This window comes from Babylonia areolata, chromosome 6, assembly GCF_041734735.1.
Source record: "Babylonia areolata isolate BAREFJ2019XMU chromosome 6, ASM4173473v1, whole genome shotgun sequence".
Taxonomy (NCBI): domain Eukaryota; kingdom Metazoa; phylum Mollusca; class Gastropoda; order Neogastropoda; family Buccinidae; genus Babylonia; species Babylonia areolata.
The window spans coordinates 54,919,871-54,924,022 of NC_134881.1; the positions used below are offsets into that span (position 1 = coordinate 54,919,871).

Below are 4,152 nucleotides of genomic sequence, written 5' to 3' on the forward strand. Positions count from 1 at the left end.
TTGTACCCGGTGTCCCAATACAACCCACTTTTACCAGGTGTCTCAAAACACTCCGCTTGTACCCGGTGTCCCAATACAACCCACTTTTACCAGGTGTCTCAAAACACTCCACTTGTACCCGGTGTCCCAATACACTCCACGTGTACTAGGTGTCCCAATACACTCCACGTGTACTAGGTGTCCCAATTCACTCCACGTGTACTAGGTGTCCCAATTCACTCCACGTGTACTAGGTGTCCCAGTACAACCTACTTCAGCTAGGTATCCCCAAATTCCATACGCTCTGCGTGTCCCAAAACACTCCTCTTGTTCTTGCTCTCCCAGTTCACTCAACAGAACTAACGCTCTCCATATACATTCTCATCAAGAATTTTGGGGAGACCTGTGGCGTTTCACGCATATGTCACTTTCCAGGAAACGTCTGTCCCTTAGAATGCACACAGGATCTCCTGTTCAAGATTAAAAAAAAAAAAAAATGTCATGTGCACGTGGCATTTTTTCCAACAGAGCATAACGCGAGATACACACAATTTTGTTATGACCCCCCTGTCACTGTCACTGTCACTGTCACTGTCGCATCACAAAAAAACACGTCAACACACGCAGGACAAGGTTTCACACCAGTTCACAAGAAGCGTTAGAAGCCATTGAAAGCCATTTGCAGTGGAGGATGTCAGTATACCACACCCCCCCCCCCCCTCCCTAATGCTCCCCCCTCTGTGAATGTTGAAGGGAAATGTCCCTCACACGTCACGTTAATGCTCCACCAAAATTGCCCACACACGACCTCCGCGGCTCAGTTCATGACCTAAGTAAGTAATTGACAGGCATCGGATCCGTCAGTCAGTGTCTGGAATCAGTGGGGTTGTGCTGTGGGTGGTGGTGGATGCAGCGTCGGGTGTGGGCTGGACAGGTCAGTACAGGAGTGACACTCTCTCCCCCCCCCTCCCTCCCTCCCTGGACACTAGTGATGTCACGCACTGGTCTGTCTGTCTTGACGATTGTCAAGTTTCTCGTGACGCAATGGTCCACTTTCTTGGCTCAATGGCAATGAAACCATTTTGTCTGTCAGTGAGCTGCGGTCCCATACCTCAGCTGACGCGGCGCAGCGCGTATGGATTACTCCACACACACAGCAGCCTCTCACTGAAGAACTCTGGAACGTTTATGAAATCGCAGGATTCTCACTTTGGTGGTTGTTTTTGCTCATGCCCTTCCTTCACAGATTCGACAGAAGTGTTGATTTTCAATGTTTTAATCCAAGACAACATATTCTATCAGAATGTTTCTTTCCGGTAGGTGTCCCATAGCAACGTTCTTCTGGGATCAATCATTGGCCAGTGGCGGTTATGGGTTCTCACACAACTGTCGAACACAATGATTGGTTTTGACGTTATCAATCATTATTGGGTGATCATTATCAAACAGTTATCTTCCCTTATTAGTAACGTCGCTGCCTGGTTAACTGATGCTACAGTGCAAGATAAATCAGCACAAGACAGGAGACGTGTTATGTTAACTAACACGTGCAACAGTTTTAACTGCCACCACCGTGAACTAACAACAGGATGACGATAATGAAAGCATCCATAAGTTTGATTTAAAAAAAGAAGAAAAACAAAGCAGCAGATTCTTGACCCTCATTGGCAAGAAACCACCAGTTCCCCACACCGCCACCACCACACATATTGGTCAGGCCGGGGTCCCTGTCCCCACCCAGTGGTGTGTGTTGGAAGTTATGAAATGAAATTCTCCAAACTGATCAGTAACACACTGAGTTAGTTGGGGGACAAATCAAATGAAACTTCCTCCATTCTTATGCTGTGACACAGTGAGATGAAGACAGTATCCATAACTTTAAAAAGAAAAAGAAAAGAAGAAGAAGCAGATTTCTGACCTTGGCTGGCAAGAACCCACCATCAGCACACCACACGCACTGGTCAGGCCGGGTCCCTGTCATCACACGGTGGTCACGAACTGACGATGACGCCTGCACCTGCAGCATCTGGACAGGCAGACGTTGCGCAGGAGCGCCAGGAGAGCCCTCCGGAAGGACGACAGGAAGAGTAGGTAGAGCAGCACCTTGTAGAGTCCCGTGAACTGGTTCACCTTCTCCAGCACCTGCATCAGGTGGATCTCGTACGTCGTCAGCGGGAACCGCCCCTCCTGCTCCGCGAAGCTCATCCGGGCCCGGAGGTAGGCGGAGGGGAGGGTGAGGGCGATGAAGCCTAACCCCATCACGATGCACATGACGGTGGCGCGGCACTTCTCCTTGTTCAGGTCGATCGGCACGGGCTGCTCGCCGCGCTCACCACCACCACCACCACCACCACCACCAACGCCCACACCCCCACCACCACCAGTCGTGACTTTCTGCCGATTTCCGTTCGTCCCCTCCTTGATGCTGACGGCTTCCGTGGCCTGGGATTTGGACAGGGCGGTGATCTCCCCGTTGTCGGCGCTGGCGTAGTCCTTGTCCGTGGAGCGCAGGGAGTGGTCTCCCATGGCCTTGAGTGAAGTCAGCATGCGGTCGGAGGCGGAGCGGGGAGGCTTGGCGACGGCGGCGTGCAGGCGCTTGTGGATCATCTTGAGGACCAGGGCAGCGTCAATGCCCACCATCAGCAGCATGGGCAGGAAGAGAGCCAGGACCTGCAACACACAGTGTATGATAGTCAGTCAGCTGTGTTCCACTATGACCATCAGAACACCAGAGGTAACTGCTGTCCCTACTGTCTGGGCTGACATGACAGTCAGTCAGTTGTGTTCCACTATGACCATCAGAACACCAGAGGTAACTGCTGTCCCTACTGTCTGGGCTGACATGATAGTCAGTCAGTTGTGTTCCACTATGACCATCAGAACACCAGAGAACAGGTAACTGCTGTCCCTACTGTCTGGGCTGACATGATAGTCAGTCAGTTGTGTTCCACTATGACCATCAGAACACCAGAGGTAACTGCTGTCCCTACTGTCTGGGCTGACATGACAGTCAGTCAGCTGTGTTCCACTATGACCATCAGAACACCAGAGGTAACTGCTGTCCCTACTGTCTGGGCTGAAACGACAGTCAGTCACTTTTTGTTTCAGTTTCAGTTTCTCAAGGAGGCGTCACTGCGTTCGGACCAATCCATATACGCTACACCTCATCTGCTAGGCAGATGCCGGATAGCAGCATAACCCAACGCTCTTGACAGGCCTCTGGTGCATGCTTTTCTTATGTCTATGTACCAATCAGAGTGGATTTCTTTCATCATTTTGCCATGGGACAAAACTGTCGTTGCCGTGGGTTCTTTTTCAGTGCGCAAAGTGTGTGTTGCACACGGGACCTCGGTTAATGACAAGACGCTCAGTTTGATTTTCCAGTCAAACTAGGGGGAAAGGGACGAGAGCGGGATTCGAACCCACACCCTCACAGACTCTCTGTGCTGGCAGCTGAGTGTCTTCACCATTCTGCCACCTTCCTCCAGTCAGACAGACAGACGGATAGACAGACAAGGACAGAGAGAGACAGAGATAGATCGATAGACATATACAGAGAGAGAGAGAGAGAGAGAGACAGACAGACAGACAGACAAAGAACCAGCAGTCTCAGGACAGCAGAAATTGGCCCGTTTTGAAAGGCTTCAGATTGATAGCTGGAAGGGGGAAGGGGGGGTAGGAGGAGGTGGGTATCAGGCCCTTCAACCTCCCCCCCCCCTCCTCTACCCACATCATCTTCACCCTCCACCCCGCCCCCTTTCCCCAGAGCATGGTGACATGTGGTGCAGACATCTTTCTTCTTCAAGACCGGTGTAACATCATACAGTGACCCCCACCTCCCCATCACTCGAACTACCGGGAGGACATGTCGCATACTAATTCCTTGGGTTTTCTCCTGATTTAGATGATCCCACGTCGTTGGACTCACGAGGCAGTTGAGGCGTCCCGTAGTCCACGGTCCTCAGCCTGTTTGCTGGTGTCACCCCATCGTCTGTCGACATGTCTGAGGTCTCTCTCTCTCTCTCCACTGTTTCCTGGTGTCACCCAATCGTCTGTCGACATGTCTGAGGTCTCTCTCTCTCTCTCTCTCTCTCTCTCTCTCTCTCTCTCTCTCTCTCTCTCTCTCTCTCTCTCTCCACTATTTGCTGGTTTCACCCCATCGTCTGTCGACAT

At 51.4% G+C, this 4,152-nt stretch overlaps 1 protein-coding gene across 1 annotated transcript in view; it reads right to left on the reverse strand.

Moving 5' to 3' along the window:
• Window positions 1–767: 767 nt before the first annotated feature.
• LOC143283564 (uncharacterized) overlaps window positions 768–4,152 on the reverse strand; it is a 188,407-nt gene continuing 185,022 nt past the window's right edge. The window contains exon 4 of the mRNA XM_076589810.1: window positions 768–2,649. Coding sequence (XP_076445925.1) covers window positions 1,960–2,649 — 690 coding nt within the window. The 3' untranslated portion in view covers window positions 768–1,959. The remainder of the gene's footprint in view (window positions 2,650–4,152) is intronic.